Raw genomic sequence first — 17,594 nt, 5'->3', positions numbered from 1 at the left:
CTTACCTGTGAAGTTGTCTGCTGCTCATCCTCCTGTAATGGGTTAGAAGTGAGGTGCTTGGTTATGATGTTGTAGCCAAGCTCCAGATGCCTACTGAGAACCAGGGGACGCAGCCTCTCGCCTACTAGGCTAAGAAGCATAGAGGTCCCAGAGAGACACCACTGGAAGTGACTCAGTGGTGCATATAATCTATCCATTGGCTTTTCCACAAGTAATTTATTGATATCCTTTCAACTGAAAAAGAAATAAACTTTTTTGTTTTCTTTTAACAGCATATTCAGAAAAACAAACTGGAGTGTCTCCGTATTCTGTCCCTATATCGAGAGTGCCCAGTGCCAAAACGTAAGTATGGTGCACACTTCTCTTGTATGGTAGCGTGGTTGCTTAGTACCTCTGCCCCACAGCACTGGGGTCATGAGTTTGTTTCCCCATGTCCTTATCTGTGTGGAGTTTGTATGTTCTCCCTGTATTTCCCACACACCAAAAACATACTAGTACTAATTGGCTGCTATTAAAATTGACCTAGGTCTCTCTCAGTGTGTGTGTGTGTTAGGAAATTTATAATGTAAGATGCAAAGGGGCAGGGACTGATGTGAGTTCTCTGAACAGCGCTGCAGAATTAGTGGTGTTAAATAAATAGCTGATGATGATGATGATGTATGGTTAAAGATATTGGGTGGGAGTTGGCATTTAGGACAGTCCAACAGAGTAAACAAAATGCTCCTTTTATGCTCTTGCATCTTTTGGAGCATATTGCACATTCAGATGTGTATTCCTATGAGTGATGCGCACCCCACTGATGTTGGTTTCACTTAATTTCCCCCGTGTTCCTCTCCTGGCCCTACTGTTGCAGTTAGAATTTTAAAATATTGTACCTTAAGTCATAAAATTATCTGCATCTGTTTCTTTCACTATTTATCTTTGTCTCTTCCCCCTTCTCTGTTTTTCTTTCTGTATCCCCTGTGGCAAAGCAGAGTATCTGACAATAAAGGTCATAACCTGTTGGACAACCTCTCTCCCACTCTGCATTACCGGGGCTATCATATGTATTTGAATTTTCCCATGGCCCCAATTTTTGTGGGACACTGTTGACCAGGGGAAATTGTTTTAATTATGGGAGAAAATGTTGTAAATACTGTGTCAAAATATTTCTTAAATGTAGTCAGGTGGGCTCTGGATAGTGACCGGAAGGATTGTGGTCCTATGTCACTGTGGAGGACTGCAGTTCCATTCATCACCTGAGAACTGGAGGCTTCAATCAAACTTCAAGTTTAGTTCTGACAGTAAGGGGGTGTGGAAAGTCCATTACAGTACCAGCCCATTTTGACAACGGCCAATCAAGAGGTTATTCAAAAGTAAATACAGGGTGAATCTAGGGATCATGGGAATGTGATTCCCTTTAAAAAGGGGATGTCAGGAGGGACCAGTTGCTGTTGCGTTGGAGAGCTCATGCTTTGCAGTTTTTGGCTCCCGCTTAATCAGCCCATCACCCTATTAGTATGGTGTCTTGGTGGGCCTGCTGGAGCAGTGGGACTTTGTATCAGATTCTTACCACACTGGTTGAGGGGTAGAAGGAAGGGACAGTGTCTGAAATATGGGGATCTCACATACAAAGTGTCAGCAATCCTCAGGGCTGAAGAGGGTAAGACATTAAATCTGTGTTCAATTCCACCAGGCGTTTTATTTTAAAAATGAGTATTTGTCTGGTGTTTGTGGTAACACATTGAAATACTGTTGTACTTTGTAACTGTCTTTGCATGCGTGATTCTGAATCCCTAGTGGGTATTGGGTAGTTCTCCTTGGCACATAGCCTCTCCACAGATTCTTCTTCTTAACAAATTTGTTGAAAAGCAATAAAAATATTTCTAAAAATAAATGTTTAAGCCACCAATGTCCTGGATTCATATTACTCTTTTATTGGAGAAATTGTTATGCTGTACAAAATGTGTATTATATATAATGTATATTTAAAATATCTATCATATATATTTGGACAGGTTGGAGCCAATGGACTTTGCTCCTAGTGCACCCAAGAAGAAGAATGTGAGTTTAATGTCATCCAGTATACTTTATTCTGACATTTATACTAACGTGTCATATTAAATATAACATAAGAGGAGGGTCAGGAAGCAGCAGATTATGAAGTGCTGGAGTGGAAAGAAAGCAATTAGAAAACCATCCACCAATCCCGTTATGGGCAATTGACTTAACTCTTTTCTATTTATTGTTCTGATTTTGAAGCCCATATATTATTTTTTTTTTTCATTTTATGTCCCCAGTTTACTATTGCTGGACCAACTAGATTGTCATTAATAAGTCCACCTCAAGATGGACGTATGGGTAAGTTAATGCAATTTGTTGTTATTTTTAGCTCTTACATTATTAATATTATGATATGGGGAGTTTATTAAGCTACCCTTATTTATATTATGTATATGCATTCATGCAATCCTAGTTAACTGTTAAAATATATTTATACAAGTGTTTATAGTGTTTATCTTTGGGATTGGAGTAGTCTGATATCAAATGGTGCTAAAAGATTCTGATTGGTGTTTGAGACCGTAATCAACCAACCAGAATTTGTCCATGAAGTGTGATTTAAATACTGCAGCAGCTGCTTAATCATGCTGTCAGCTAAGGGAAACTAGATTGTGATCCATATTTATTTGTCTCAGAAATGTATGCTGAAGAAGTTTTTTCTTTAACTATAGAATATTTTGGGGGAAAAAAGTCTAAATCAAGTGAAAGTGTACATTTTAAAGACAACTACAATCCTTAAGTCTCTGAGCTACGGTATAAGAGTACAGTGTTAAGTGGAGGTACTTATAACTTATCATAACTTATTTCCAGTAAGCAGACATGTTCATATGCTACACAGTAATGCCCCATACCTCTATATTCTGCTTTGAAATGCCACATGCCTCTCTCATGACCTGTAGCACTATTTTGTGATATGACATGGTATCCAGTGGCATATTCTAATAATGATGGCTGGGACTACAGTATGTTTTCTGAAAAATATTCCTACAATGTATGAAATCTGGCAAGTGGCAGGAACAGTATATTCTGATCCCATGTAACTGCATGAGTCATTCTAACTGAATCATGTAGTTCACCTTGTGTCTCTACTAGCAGAACATAGTGTCTCTCTATAAGAAGTAATATAGTGTTGGGCCTATTCTTTATACACCCTGCCTCCCCACATATTCTGTACATACTGCCAAACTTGCTTTCCTCAAGGTATATCTCTCTTAACAATATTGCATCAAAATGTATTATTTCCATTGCATGTCACAGTCTTTATAATGTCACCTATGTTTCACTGTCAGGTTTGGTCTGCTTTTAAAGCTGACATTTTATAAATTGTCCTCACTTTTGTTTTTGCAGACATTTATTATTTAAGCCTCATACACAAAAGGTTTAACTTTAAAGCAATGAATGCTCATTCTAAAAGCCTACAGAGCACGCTTAACTGATTACTCCCTGGATCAAGGCCTGATTATTACATAGGCTGACTAGGCTGCAGCCTAGGGTGCAAGGTTTATGGGGGTGCAAAATTATGACAGAGAAAGGCATAAACTAATATTAATTTTAAAATAGGAGAGAATAGTTGTTCTCCTAAGTTCACGACCTGTCTAAAATGCCAAGTGAAGCAGAGTTTTGAAAACATTCAAATGTAAACATTGGTGGTGGAGGTGACAGAAGCCGGATTTCAAATTAAGAACAAGTTTGTTTTTGCCTACTGCATATCAGCCTGGCATGAAAGGTGAGGGGGCACTATGAACGTAAGCCTAGGGCACCCTTAATCCTTAATCAGGCCTTGCCCGGGAGTGCAAGTCCTTAAAACTCAAATGCAAGTACTTTTTATGTGAGACACTTTATATTTACAGGTCATGTTCCCTTTAGAAGTAATACTGCAGGATCATTAAGGTAAACACTTTACTTATAGTTATTCATGTTTATTCATTTCTTTTCTTCCAATTAGTCGTATTTATTTTCAGCTTACCTTAATGTGTGCTCAATGATTAATTGACATGTAAGGTTTGTTTTAGGATGCCATGTTTCCCAGCCACAACAATATGGTGTTATAAATCTGAGACATACTCCCATAGTGACACATGATATTGATTGGGATCACTTTAGATGTAGTCTGTGTGCATCATTTTGACAGCTGACACACTGGAAGTGCTATTGTGTTACAGGGAAACATTGTTGCTCATTCCATTTGTCAGTGTTTCACAGATTTAGAATGCTGCGTTCTGGTTGGGGAAGTGTAGCATTTTAGAATGCTTGCCTAAAATTCAGATTCAAGCAGAAGCTTAACAATATGGATTCAGTTTATGACAATCTCTAGACATCTAACAAGGCAAATGTATGAACGCAGTAGAGGTGCATTTGACTCCATAATTTCCCTGCATCAGTTTGACAGACACCTTATATCACTACTCTGTGTTGTTAGAGGACTCTGCTCCTTCCACTATCAAACTTTGTTTGTTGTTTTCTGATTACCTCCAATCCCCTTGCCTTGTCATATGCAGCCCTGTTCTCACTGACATGAGTGGTTAGGACAGTGGTTCCCAAACTTTCTCAGTTCGAGGCACCCTTAGGGTCACCATAATTTTTCCATGGCACCCCTAAGCCAAAATAATTACCGGGTAGTCCCGTTTTTTAAATAGTTGGGTCAAAATGACGTAAGATGTGTTTAGACCCCTTCACCATCACATTGTGCCCCTTCACCATATCACTCTATCCCCTTTGCCATCTCACACACGGTGTCCCCCTCCCCTCCTTCAGCGTCTCTCTCTGTGACCCCCTCCCCTCCTTCAGCGTCTCTCTCTCTGTGTCCCCCTCCACTCCTTCAGCATCTCTGTCCCCTTCCCCTCCTTCAGCGTCTCTCTCTCTCTCTGTGTCCCCTTCCCCTCCTTCAGCGCCTCTTTGTGACCCCCTCCCCTCCTTCAGCGTCTCTCTCTCTGTGTCCCATTCCCCTCCTTCAGCGCCTCTCTTTGTGACCCCCTCCCCTCCTTCAGCCTCTCTCGCTCTGTGACCCCCTCCCCTCCTTCAGCGTCTCTCGCTCTGTGACCCCCTCCCCTCCTTCAGCGTTTCTCTCTGTGACCCCCTCCTTCAGCGTCTCTCTCTCTGTGTCCCCCTCCCCTCCTTCAACGTCTCTCTCTCTGTGTCCCCCTCCCCTCCTTTAGCGTCTCTGTGTCCCCCTCCCCTCCTTCAGCGTCTCTCTCTCTGTGTCCCCCTCCCCTCCTTCAGCGTCTCTCTGTGTCCCCCTCCCCTCCTTCAGCGTCTCTCTGTCCCCCTCCCCTCCTTCAGCGTCTCTCTCTCTCTGTGTCCCCCTACCCTCCTTCAGCGCCTCTCTTTGTGACCCCCTCCCCTCCTTCAGCGTCTGTGTCCCCCTCCCCTCCTTCAGCGTCTCTCTGTGACCCCCTCCCCTCCTTCAGCGTCTCTCTGTGTCCCCCTCCCCTCTTTCAGCGTCTGTGTCCCCCTCCCCTCCTTCAGCGTCTCTCTGTCCCCCTCCCCTCCTTCAGCGTCTCTCTCTCTGTGTCCCCCTACCCTCCTTCAGCGCCTCTCTTTGTGACCCCCTCCCCTCCTTCAGCGTCTCTCTGTGACCCCCTCCCTTCCTTTAGCGTCTCTCTGTGTCCCCCTCCCCTCTTTCAGCGTCTGTGTCCCCCTCCCCTCCTTCAGCGTCTCGCTCTCTGTGTCCCCCTCCCCCCTTCACTTGCCGTTCCTTTACTTACTTACTTCCACATGTTCTGCTGTCTTCTTTCCCGGTGGCCTCTCTGCTGCTGCTCCTCACTGACACTGTTGGACGGGGTGACGTCACGCCCGGCAGTCAGTGAGAACAGTGAGGAGAATCCGGCGCTGGATTGGTAAGTTATTTTTTATTTTTTCTCCGAGGGCGATTGTGGCACCCCTGCGACAGGGCCGCAGCGCACACTTTGGGAACCGCTCGGTTAGGGCATTATCACTCGCAAGAGCAGCACACTCCTCTCCTGAAATACTCTTTGCTACTGGGATCATTTGATTTCCTACAGATTGTTCTCTCTCTGCCCACTTCAAAACTGGGTCCATACAGATGTGCAGGATTTTACTGTTTATTTATATAGCGGCAGTTGTGTTACTCGGCATTGTACCAAGAATATGTACTCATTCACATCAGACCCTGCCGTATTTTTTGTCAGCTTTGGATTGTACTTCTAGTCACTTTCCTGTTGTATGAGCATCTATCCACCGTTGCTGGTGTTATCCTCACCTAAGAGCTGCAACTTGAGCTGTGCTCATGGTCTGAGGATTTGTCTTGAAGTCATGCTAGCTGCCATTAAAGACAACTAGTCCTGTTCAGCTTTTTTAGATACTGTATCAGCAGTATTTTTCTTTTTGTTTAATACAAAAGCTACATCTGTACATAACAGGTCAAAGGAACCCACCTGCTGTAAAAATAGGACATTATATCCTGCGCATCCTGACTTTTTTAATTGCCTACAGTATGTACAAGAGTTTGACTTGCACATCTGCACTAAGCACAACATATGACAGGACAAGGGGATTGGTGGCAAGTTGAAAAAAAATTGACCTGGGGGTAAGTTTATCAAGCTGCGGGTTTGAAAAAGTGGAGATGTTGCCTATAGCAGCCAATCAGATTCGGGGGAAATTGAATTCCCCCCGAAGCACCGCCGCGTTTCTAATGTATTTTATTTTGCCAGACAGACTAGGATTTATTTGGTTTTTTTTATATTGTTTTTTTTTTATCTTTAATAAAATTACAATATGTTCTGTTACAAATGTATTTGCGCACATAAATATTTCTTACCTCTTTTTATACAGGTCAGCCATGGGCCATTCACAGCCCAATGTATTCCACCAGCTTTCCCAATCTATATCACAAACCGACCGCACAAGTGTTTTGGGCTCCTCTAGTCAAAGATCAACCCAAATATTCCCGCAGACACCTCTGTTTACCCCGTCATCTGGAGCAAGGCAGCCCATTACGCTGGCCAACATTTTGCAGCGACGTCATTAAAAATAGCAGCTTTTGCAAGATACATAGTTTTTGGGCAACAGCCGAAATAGAGAATATTGTTTAATGCTGTTTACGTCTTCTTGTTAACTTCTTTCTTTAAATAAGCTATGTGTTTAGACTATATGTGTTTAGACTTGGTGTATATCACTGCTAGGAAAAGCCTTATGTGTAACTGTAAGCCAGACTTGATTTTCACACCAGAATAAAACAATTACCTGCAATGATGTGGATTGCTTGACAGGTTAACACAAGACTGCTTACATATTTAAGCAAAATAAACTACCAAAATATACTACACATAAACCCATTCACAGCTAATGGCTAGTAAGATTCCTATCTTCATGCGTTACACATTTTTAAACAAGAGGGCAGGCAAAGTAAGTGGGTCAGTGATAGGCAACCTGATCTACTTTAATGATCGCATGTGCGGCCCTCCAACCTTCAAGAGGGCCACACATCAATTTCATAAAAGAAAACACAGAACGAAAAAGACCCTGGAATGCCACATCACTCATTCCAAAATGCCCCTACTTCTCTCTCAATTACTCAACATGCCTTCAGATCCACACTTGCCACAAACTGCACCCACATGCACTCAGACCTCCACAAGTCATTAGATCCCACATGTTCTTCAAAACAGCCCAATTTATTAGCTACACTTGCTCTTCCAATGTAATTGTCTGCTCATCTGCTCCACTGCCACCCATGTAGCAAATACAGGTCCTTCCTCTTCCAATGGTAGCCCTGTTATGTGATGCTGGGAGCCGCATCATACTGTGAGTTTGGAGGGTTGATGTGACCCCATTCTTATTTGCTATAGATGTGAGAAAGAGAGGGGCTGGATTTCCAAAAGTAGACTCCTCCTTATCAGGATGACAAGAACTACCAGGTTATGTGTGTAATGCCCCTTTAACCGTGTGAGTGAATGTTCGGTCCCTGGTGATGAGGATGTGTCCGTCCTCTCCAGGTGCACATACAAGTTAAAACCTTGATTTAGATGCCTGGAAAATGGAGTGCATTTGTTCGCTCTGAGAGACACCCGTGCGGTCCAAGAATGCTTTCATGTAAGCCATTAACTGAATGCAAGATACAGTAACAATTTATAATTCTTTAATATGTTGTGAAAATTAAACAGAGCTGAGCTTTCATTTCAGTGGGAAAAATATTAATATTTTAATAACATTTATTTTTTGGTTATAGCTGCCTTCTACATGCTAATAAGCTGCATATATCACTGTTGCTTTGCATGGAGTGGTCTAACCATTGGCTAATAGACTAGATTTCCACAGCAGGCTTTGTGCACACCTACCACAAGTCTAACCAGCAGAAAAGGTATCACAGCATGTATTTTGTTTATTCAAATGGTTGCTCTCTTTAACACTGTACTGTGATAACTCATACACTATGTCAGCGGCCAGGCACTTAAATAAACAGTTTAGGCTCTTTTGGGGACATTTAATGATAACCGGAGCACAAGGAAAAGGTGATGTAACCCATGGCAACCAATGAGCAGTTTGCTTTCAATTTCCAAACACTACTATAAAATGTGGTTGTCATGAGTTACTTGACCTTTTTTCATGTGCACCAGTTTTCCTAAATGTCACCCAGTAAGTATTTTTTTTTTATCTCACTTGCAGACAACTTTTGACAATTCTACTATTTAAAAGACAAACTTGTTTCAGACGGTTACAGTAATATTCCAATCACACACGTGCCATAGAGGTTATAACCCTGTGTTATAATATATCAAAGCAACAATGGCATCACTTTGTTTTCATCAATACAAAAATAGCACCACAAACAATTGTAAAATATACAGTACCAGAATAACAATGGAATATCCTAAACACCATTAGCACCATTGTAAAAGGCTACAAACAGCTCACTTATCCCAGACAAACATACAAACCTAGAGTAAAGAGAAGAGCAGTTTTGGTCAGGTTTGTTCATAGTGTCCACTGCATCCAATTTAAAGTAACTGCTACATAAGAAAAATGTATTCCACTTTAAATAAAAGGGAGGTATTTTTGTTGGTATAACAATGCAGTTTTTAATGGTACAAGCTGCTATACACAGTACCTACCCAACGTTGTGTCTGCCACACATTTGCCTAAATCCCCTCCACCTCCTAAGCAAATCTGTAAACCCCAAAGTCCACAATGCTCCTTGCATGTTATAGCTCAGAAAGACCCCATTGGCTGACGCACAACAGTTCTAATAACTTTCAGGATTAATTAAGAGTAACAGTTTTGGAATAATAGGGCCCCTTACTTATTTTGTTGCTTTAAATGGAACTAATGAATATTTTAAAATGAGATGTAAGAGACACAGTCATACAGGTGAGATAGCTTGGTTCTATAATGTCAGCCTTCTTGGGTTGGGGACTGCCAAAGTCATCATGACTGTGCTTTGGAAATTGAGAGCATAGAAAATGATAGATTATTGGAAATACAGGACAAGAAAGTGCATCCTCAACACTGTATTCAAATGTGATGTTTTTTGGATTGGAAATTAATGTTTATCTCACTTTAAAATGAGTTAGACATCTTACTTACCAAGCGTTTGAGAGCATTAGTGGACTATTGTTCATCAGTCTGAAATATCCAAAGTATCCACTAGATGTCACCAAATAACAATATATTGAGGATCATAGCACTATGGACCCTCTGAAAAATGGAGTTTCCAGCAATTCAATATAGGGCTGGGGGAATATGATGTGTGGCATTTAATGGGTTAATAGGGACATCTGACCCTTAGCAGGAACATCCATTTCAGACACTACTTCTTAACAAATATCAATTATAATTTAAGGCACTACAAATTAAACTCACTGAACCTGAAAGTTCTTTGGGCAGAGCACTATGTCAGAGCTATATACGATTATAACAACTATAGATTTATTTTTCATAACATTGGGGAGGAATTCTATAAGAGTGGAGATAATCTGTATTTTACTTTTACCAAACTTTTGGTTATAAACTGGAGGTACAGTTGTGTTTTTAGTAGAATATAGTTAATTTACCCCATTTTAAAGGACACTATACCTCCACATTCTCCCTTCACATTTATAGAATGTACTCCTATGTATCTGTTTTATATATAAACTTTAGCAATATGTAATATCTACAAATTCCATCTGTGGTGTGCACTGTAATAGTGGTATTAATATTATGTATTTTACATGTCCCTTATATCTGGGGTAAATAAAACATTTTTTGTAGTTGTGAAAACACAAATACTTTACACATGGAGAAATAAAACCAAAACGAAAACAGTCCATCTATGCACTTTGTAACAATATTTGAATAACTTTTTGCTGCATCGGTCCACCTGGAACCTGTAATAAAACGACACACGCTACTATTAAGCACCTATTAAGGTGGAACAGTCACCTACACAGTGGAGCCACAGTGTGGACTGAACCAATATTCAGCATAAAGGGATGTCATTAGTTCCAAGAGGAGAATAGACTGCAATTTCTATGAACAGTGGTTAAGCCCACAATATGGCTGCCTATACTGTGTGTAGGCGCTGGGTACACATTAAGAATGTGTATTTTATAAAGCAATCAAACAAATGAATCATGTAATCATAGACTATAAGGACGGAATAGCAACAGGCGAAACTATTAAAAGAAAACAAGAATATACAAGAAGAGAAATATAGAGGCTGATACTTCAAAGTATCAATATCCACTGTTTTTGTTTGTAGAACTGTAAAAATGCCACTCAAAAGTCACAAAGAGTTTGAGTGACAGGAGCTGTGGAAGAATTTCCACCTGTCATTAAAAAAAACAAAAAATACACAACGGTGGATGGAAAGTAGCGGTGGGGAGCATCACATAAAGAGCTGTCCTATACTTATGTAATAAAATATTGATATATGCACAAATATGCTGCAACCCAGCTAATCATATTCTAGTGCTGTTTAGAGTCTGTTTGCTACGGGTTACAGATTATATGAGCACATGGCACCATTTTACTACATTAATCCCAAAATATTATAGTTCTGGTACACAAAAGAAAAGGACAAGTTTTTCCTTACTCCTAAGTGCAAAATCCTCACTTCATTAAATGCACTTTGAATTATATCCAATGGACTCCTACGGGTTCTTAGTCCCTTTTCTACTGCTGTTCCATCACGATAACCAATATAAAAGACATAATAATGAGCTATAAAAAAAATGTATGCCAGCATATTAATTTCTATACCAACGGAATGGGGCAAACAGCAATATATGAATGATGTATTCTAGACGCATTCCTCCCATCCGGTGCATTAGAAAGGAGCATTTAACACACCACAACTGGATGGCAATAGAAATTTCGGAAGGGAACACACTGTGACCCCCCACATTCACATTGTAGTTGGAATGCAGTTTTCCGGGGCAGATATCCATAGAGAAAAAAATAATGTGTTTTACTGTTGTCTTATTTCTAAGATGTGATCTTATTTAGACTGTATAAAGCATTGGTGTAAGTTTGTTTTGTAGAGAGAGGTTTTCACCTGTAACATAATCACAGACTGCCGTGCACACTTGTGCAAATGTGCAACATTGACTAAGCACCTTTGACAATGTTTCTGAGCAGTGCTTCACGTCTGGCACCACTTTACAGTCGACGACTGCTCAGCACCCATAAAAACAATGTCATTTTAAACCTGTTTTTCAGCTTTTGGGCAAACTATCAAAATATATCAGTTTCCAGTCTGCTTGATTTGCCTGAGAATATATGTTTGCTCAATCCAGATTAGGTCATTTTGTGTGACAAACAGCCATGAGAAAACCAATGAAGCAGGAGAACAAGCACAGCGGTATACAGGATATTTGACACTTGTTCATTGGTTTTGGAATTGGCAGCATGGTCTCTCTTGGCAGAATGAGCCAGCACCATTGTGTTCAAGTCTTGTGTGATGGTGGCAGCACTGCTGTTATAAATCGCAATGCTCTAGTCAGTGCCATGAGGTCACTAGCTCTGCGGCTGCAACTTGTTGGCATAGAAGTCCCTGCAGGTCTGGCAGCAGCGCTGGTACCATCGCATGTCCTGGCACAGATTCTTTTCCCGGATAACTCTGCAGTACACCGTCCACTGGTCACCTGTGCACTTGTATGTCAGGGCAGCTGAAAGGAGAAAACCATTATATAGGTTGTTTATATAGCTGCAACGATGTATGCTGCACATTATAAGGCTGCATTGGAGGAATGTTTAGGGTTCTAATACATATTTGCCAACTTTGGCAAGTTGTGTGTGTGGGGGCGGGGCTTGGTGATTCTCATCATCGTGGCCCGCCCCCTTACTTCACACAACCTTTCTAAGTCTATAACAACAGGGGGGAGGCGGCACTGATGCGTGAATTGCTTCATAAGTCCCGCCCCCCGCCTAAACACTCGGCTAGTAGTCGGGTGGTTTGCCTGTTCTCCCAGGATTCCGGGAGGACGCCCAGGAATTCGGGATTCTCCCGGACATTCCAGTAGAGTAGGCAACTATGGTCTAATATTAGCAAGTCTAAAAAACAGATAATATGATGCCTTGCCCAGAAACGCCCAGCATTAAATGTAGGAGAAGCCTTAGGTGGCAGAGGAACAACTTTGTGTAGCCCACAAAATGGCTGCCTCCACTGGGTGTATTCGGTTAGGGTATTTTAAAAGGATTACCAATATTTTCTTGCGCCTGTGGGAATAAATTATTCTTAAAAGTAAGACAAACACCACCGTAGAGGTTCTATTAACAATGATCTTTCAACAAAATATAAAAGTGACGTTAACCGTAGAAAGCCAATTGAAAACATGAAGTAAAAGATTTTGGGTTTACTCATTTACTCACAACCCAATAATTTTCTTAGACTTTTACTAATAAGTACTGATCCCAATATTACAGCAAAACAAACTACTATATAATAATCTGACCACAATCTACAGGATCAGACTTGACATGATCCAGGTATGTAGCAGAAATGTTGGCAAATTTGTCCATCTACTAACATGGCCAAAGTGGACATTGATGCTGATGTACAGAGGCTGGGCCATGATTAGCATAAAGCAATGTAAGGACCTGGCCTCAGATGTCATTTTAAAGAAGGCCAGGAGAGGGGCCCAACTCTTAGCAAAGCAAATTGCAGCCTCTCGTACAAAGTGTGTCCCCAGTGCAGGATGATTGGATGTAACTGGCTGACATTCTGCTATAGGAGCATCTCTATAGCGATACTAGTTCTAGAACTAAGTGAAAAGTAACTTGTACAATGGAATAGGGGGTTTGCTCTAACAAATACACTCAACCTTCTTGTCTCATACACCTTTACTCTGTCTCCTATAACATATTATGTCACTCATACTGGCAAATGTCTCTATCTTAAATGTCACTTACACACTGCATGGAGCTCACAGGTGGAAGCGAAAGACAGAGTGCAGTCTAATCTGCTGCTTCACACACAAAAGTCAACCTCAGCAATAATCTTGCAAGCACTTTGCATTAATAGCACTAACATTTCTATATTCCACCACTGTGGCAGCACTAGGGGTAAGAAGATGAAGCACATATACGAGTACAGTGGTTATTTTCTGGGGGATATGCAAGTTGGACCACCCATCACCAACAACAACAAAGCTTAAGGCCAATAAAAAAAACATATTATAGATTAACAAAGAGACGCAGTTCCATTTCAAATCAGAAAATAACCCTTGTCAATGCATTATATTATTAAGTATATGTTTCAATGCCACGTACCGAGCCTCGGTGAGGTGATGGTGTTGGCATTCACCTTTTCATTACAAGCTTCTTGGTGGCATTGCCTGTAGGTCACTGGCTTGGAGAGGAGGGAGCATTCGTTGCCATGACGACCGGTCACCTTATGCATGCACTGTACCACTCGGGATTGGAGGCCTTTTCCACAGGTAGAAGAGCACTACAAGAAAATAAATAAAATAAATAGACTGAAAATGGGGGCTCCACCAGTACCCTTCAAAGCAGAGGAACATCACAGCAGTGCTCTGCAGGATGCCGGTATTATTTTATGAACAAAATGCTAAATGATATGTGAAGTATATTAAATCTTTCAGTACCACTGTCTGCTGCCAAGTTAGTTCAGCACAATGATTGTCACTGGCTATGTGAATGTTTCTCGCCACCGTTGGCAATACATTTAAGGCAGCGTTTGTGTGCAGATTTCTTGGCAATGGGATTGGTCCATAAACAAGGGTATCCAGAAAACCTGCACCTGAATGAAACAGCATCCTCTCTAAGACATAAAATGCAAGTAGAATTCTTTAAATAACTTTAATATGTGTTGGTTTACAAAGATTGTACAAACCATTTATTTAAAAGAGTCCAAGAAGTCCAGCTTCATGAAATGTGTCTCCATGTTTTATTCTGACAGGATTTCTAGGCTGTCATTTCACCTCTTCTGTTTCAGTTACATATTGGTGTAACACAATCCTGTACTTAGGACCTGCCAGGTTCTTGATATTCACATGAATAAAATGCTTCTTTCAACGCTGATTCGGTGGTAGCTCTCCCCCCAGCTAACGTCATCATGATTTATAGTTATTCAAAGGCAGCTGTTGTCCCTGGAGATCAGCCATGACTAGATTTGAATATTCAATATGGTGGCAATTGCCAGCAATCTCAAATCAGTATGTATATTTATCCTGAAACATTCATTTTAAGGTTTACAGTAAGAGATAGCTCTTAAGGTTTGTGCTGCCTTGGCCATCATGAATTATGGCACGTAAATTGTGCATCCTACAAGTTTATGTACTATTGATTAATAACACTTATTACATGATCTTGGCTTGACAAAGGAGCATCTACCTCAGTTATCTGCCTGTGAAAGTTGCGACTGAAATTCCCTATTTGGTTTTGTGATATATTAATCTCCTTTATTTAATGCTTTTTGTCTTTTGAGTCCTTGTACCGGTTTATCTACACATCATATCATAAGGCTGCATTGCTGATGTGTTTTTTGCCCACTAATAAAATAATCACTTTATACATTTCTGAGTTCATATTATTTTTAAATAACCGTTTATTAAAAGCATCCAGTGAATACAAACAAATCACAATCACATTATAAGATCAGAAGTGGGAAGAGGAGGAGAATGTGCATTGGGTTGGAGGGATGACAACGTCTGTGATGTTAGCTTCTAGTTTACGAACTTCAGACCAAAATGTCTGCACGATTACACCATATATGGATGAAAGAGCCTGAATCTTGGCCTCCTCAACAAAATAGTGAAGAGACATTGGAATATCTCACTTATCCTAACTGGTACTAGGTACCACGGTAGAGCAATTTATAGGCATTCTCCTTACTGCAACCCCCCCCCGGCCAGATATCCAACCACTGATCCGAGTCTAGTCAGGCAAGGTCATCCTCACACTTCGGATTCCTGAAAGTGCTTCTTTCTGTCACAGATCAGGAAGACGAAGTGGTAAAGTGAAGGGGGTGGATATTTAGGCACAGATGCACAAACGACGTTAGGAGTCTAGCGGTCAGCTTGCCTGTAGAGGAAAGATAAAAATGCCTAATTTGAATTAACTGTTGGAAAGCTGAAGTGGGAAGATATACTCTTATTATTGATCTCCTGCAAGCTGGCAAATGTTAAAAATATTCCTGTCTTTGCTAAAATTGTTTAAGCCAATATGAGACATGGGAAAATTCTAATTGTGAGAGGTATAAGGGGAGATGGGGAAGGAGATAGAGAAAAAGCTTATTACAAAAGGTCCCTATTATAAGCTAATCACTGGGTGGGATTCAGTCACTGACAGGGGTGGATGGTGAGGAAATCACTCCTGACTTGATATCCACCCAGCCCGTCACCCAGTGGGAGAGTGCCCTTGTATACATTGCTCAAGTTGCGCTACCCAAAAAATACTTAAAAAATTAGGGAACACCCCGCCTCCACCAGCCAAGGCCTGGCATTGGAGGAAACCCATATTGACTCTAGGCCTTTTTTCCAAATCATATAACGGCAATAAAAGTCTTTAGAGGGTGGATTCAAATGGCCAGTGCATGTAAGCAGATAGAGAAGTTTTGAAATGATGTTAATGCAGGAAATAAACCATTTGCTCGAAGAAGAAGGACCTCTAGGCTGCTAGTAATGTACATTTTCAGATTTTTGCGTTTACTCATCTGCCACTTACATTTCATGTAGCTTTTTGGAGCTAGGTGGTAAAAAAAAATCCAGAATTCCAGTCTTCTTAGTGTTCATTTGTAAACTGGATAAAAGGCTGAATTGAAGAGTAACTGGAGGTTTGGAGACGGACAGAAGAATATTATCAGCATATAAAGCTATTTTCTGCTCAAGTGAACCCACCCTGATGCCTGCTAGATCAGATCCTGGAGGCTAGCAACTCCATTCCTAGAGCACAAGTAAGTGGCAAGAGAGGTCAAATTTGGCTTGTGCTTTTTGTGAATTTAATGGGGACAATGAGAGAACTGCTCACCAAGACAGAAGCTGTTGGGCCATGGTAGCTCACACTTCTTGTAGACCTGCTTTCTTGCATTAATAGACTTCTGTTGTCTACTTACCTTGGACCAATCTCCTGTCTTCCACTCATAGCATCCAGTGTAATCCTCACACTCCTCCTCCTCTCTTGGCCTTGTGGCGGAATCACATTTACCCCTCGTATTGGTGCAGGATATCCGCCTCTTCTTGGTGCCCCGGCCACAGTCTGAAGAGCACTACAAATACATAAGGAATATTTACAATTGGATTGTAACCTCTTCTCAAATTTATTTATTTAATGGCGTGATTTTTATTTTTATTTTAAATTTAGTTAATGCAGAGAAATTGCCCTTGACAATGCGCCAATATAATGTTGAGCTTTGAGAAAGGACAGATAGAATGGTCCTATGACTTCATATGTCAATCAATGAGAACGTTTTTTCTCCTGGGAGTTATAGGCATAGTTGTCCTGGTCATGAACTGAGCTGCTTAGTTTTAGAAGGTTATATATGGGAGGTTCATTTCTCCATTAGATTTAGAACTTAGGTAACTTTATTATATTAAGTATATTCATATATACAAGTGTGTTTTGTAAGATAATATTGTGTAGGTGAGATGAGAAATGTGTATGACTATGCTGATACATTTCTCAAACAGACACACGTGGTTGAGTGCTTGTACTGTATAGCATCAGCTTCCTGATACACTGATAAAGGATACTGCTCCTGGGCACAGAGTTGGATCCAGGAGGTGAAATGATTGTGCTCTGGCAAAGATGGGAAATAAACCCTCAAACCAATTCATAGCAGCAACAAAGCGCCTTCTATATTTGATGCTTGGAAGTCATCCATTTAATTTTTTGTAAGCCCTGACTTGCTGACCTCCTCTCGGAAGTAATTCCGTAATAATGAACACAAGGCTGCTTAGGCCACTTGTGCCAAGTTACAAAGTGAATTCTTAAGATCATTTGGCCACTGGAAATGGGATTCTTTGAAGTGATCTCCATCCTGATGCCTATGAACCAAGATAGTCTGTAATCCTGGACTATACTACACAGACTATTCCTACTAATGTAGCTGGACTGAGAGACACTGATCTTCATAAAGTCAGTTTATAAGAGTACGG

General features: G+C 40.8%; 2 protein-coding genes across 9 annotated transcripts in view; one reads left to right on the top strand and one right to left on the bottom strand.

Annotated features, from left to right (window-relative positions):
- Nucleotides 1–7,248, top strand: part of RNF212 (ring finger protein 212) — a 55,882-nt gene extending 48,634 nt beyond the window's left edge. For all 7 annotated transcript variants that reach the window (XM_075207677.1, XM_075207674.1, XM_075207678.1 and 4 more), the window contains 5 exons: nucleotides 273–342; nucleotides 1,998–2,043; nucleotides 2,280–2,340; nucleotides 3,891–3,930; nucleotides 6,832–7,248. In XM_075207677.1, coding sequence (XP_075063778.1) covers nucleotides 273–342; nucleotides 1,998–2,043; nucleotides 2,280–2,340; nucleotides 3,891–3,930; nucleotides 6,832–7,027 — 413 coding nt within the window. In that variant the 3' untranslated portion in view covers nucleotides 7,028–7,248. The remainder of the gene's footprint in view (nucleotides 1–272; nucleotides 343–1,997; nucleotides 2,044–2,279; nucleotides 2,341–3,890; nucleotides 3,931–6,831) is intronic.
- Nucleotides 7,249–8,115: 867 nt separating this feature from the next.
- ADAMTS17 (ADAM metallopeptidase with thrombospondin type 1 motif 17) overlaps nucleotides 8,116–17,594 on the bottom strand; it is a 156,777-nt gene continuing 147,298 nt past the window's right edge. For both annotated transcript variants that reach the window (XM_075207698.1, XM_075207696.1), the window contains 3 exons: nucleotides 16,553–16,705; nucleotides 13,750–13,927; nucleotides 8,116–12,146 (listed from right to left, as the gene is read on the bottom strand). In XM_075207698.1, coding sequence (XP_075063799.1) covers nucleotides 11,995–12,146; nucleotides 13,750–13,927; nucleotides 16,553–16,705 — 483 coding nt within the window. In that variant the 3' untranslated portion in view covers nucleotides 8,116–11,994. The remainder of the gene's footprint in view (nucleotides 12,147–13,749; nucleotides 13,928–16,552; nucleotides 16,706–17,594) is intronic.

Source organism: Mixophyes fleayi, chromosome 4 (genome assembly GCF_038048845.1).
Source record: "Mixophyes fleayi isolate aMixFle1 chromosome 4, aMixFle1.hap1, whole genome shotgun sequence".
NCBI classification, from domain to species: domain Eukaryota; kingdom Metazoa; phylum Chordata; class Amphibia; order Anura; family Limnodynastidae; genus Mixophyes; species Mixophyes fleayi.
This window is presented reverse-complemented; position numbering and strand designations above follow the sequence as displayed.